This window comes from Plasmodium gaboni, assembly GCF_001602025.1.
Source record: "Plasmodium gaboni strain SY75 chromosome Unknown, whole genome shotgun sequence".
Classification (NCBI taxonomy): domain Eukaryota; phylum Apicomplexa; class Aconoidasida; order Haemosporida; family Plasmodiidae; genus Plasmodium; species Plasmodium gaboni.
In genome coordinates, this window is record NW_017385299.1 from 1 (window position 1) to 1,083 (window position 1,083).

General features: G+C 14.1%; 1 protein-coding gene across 1 annotated transcript; it reads left to right on the top strand.

Moving 5' to 3' along the window:
• PGSY75_0012000B (merozoite surface protein 6) lies at positions 1-177 on the top strand (the record flags this gene model as incomplete). Its single annotated transcript, XM_018783258.1, has 1 exon — positions 1-177. A coding segment is annotated over one exon (177 nt), but the record flags the coding sequence as incomplete, so codon positions are not given.
• Positions 178-1,083: the final 906 nt, after the last annotated feature.

Sequence of the window (1,083 nt, forward strand, 5' to 3'; positions counted from 1 at the left end):
AGTGATATAAATGCCCAAAATTTAATTTCTAATGAGCATAAAAAGAATAATGAAGCAAAAAAGACTTCTGAAAATATAGTTAAAACATTGATTGAATTATTCCATGAAAAAAATGAGATAGATTCTATTATAAATAATTTAGTACAAGAAATGGTCCAACTATTTAGTAATAATTAAACATATCTAAAGGAACCATGTTTATATAATTATTTTTAAGTATATATTTTTTCAAAAAAAAATATATATATATATATATATATATATATATAAACATACTAAATTTTGAAATTATTATTAAAAAACTTTTTAAAAAATATAAATATAAAAATTCTTATACTTTTTTAAAAAAAAATAAAAAACTGACAAAGAAAATTAGTCTCATTTTTAGTATATGAATTATTATAGAAAATATAATAAATAAAACATACTAGTGTAATTATAAACCTATAATTATAGATTTATAAATTTCTATCGATAAATTTATATGCATATACTTCATTTTTTACATTAAGAAATAAGGAAAATATAAAAAAAAAAAAAAAAAAAACAAAATTAGGAAAGATTCTATTAAAAAAAATATGTGTGTATGTTCATATATTATCGAGAAACCAATAGAATTATGGTTATATAAAATTTAGAAAAATTAAGTTAACAAGAAATAATATAAAATTATAATATTGTCCTGAATAAGAAAGAAGTATACAATAGTTTTATATGTTTTTCTTCTATATAATATTCTCAATGAGAAAAAAAAATATATATATAGAAGTTAAAAAATATTTATATATATATATATTTTTTTAATAAATTTATTACAATGATTAATATTTAAATATATTCAAATATATTTCCTCAATCAACATCTTTGATTATACCTTTTAAAAAAAATTATGAAAATTATAAAAATGTATATTAATATAAAATAATAAATAATATATTTATAAAAGAAAACGAAAAAAAAAAAAAAAATTATTTTTTATTTTCAAATGAAATAATATTTTTTTGCACCCAAAAAAAAAGATTTATATATGTATTTTCTGTTTAATTTAGAATTAATTTTATCTATTTTTTATTGTAACTTTT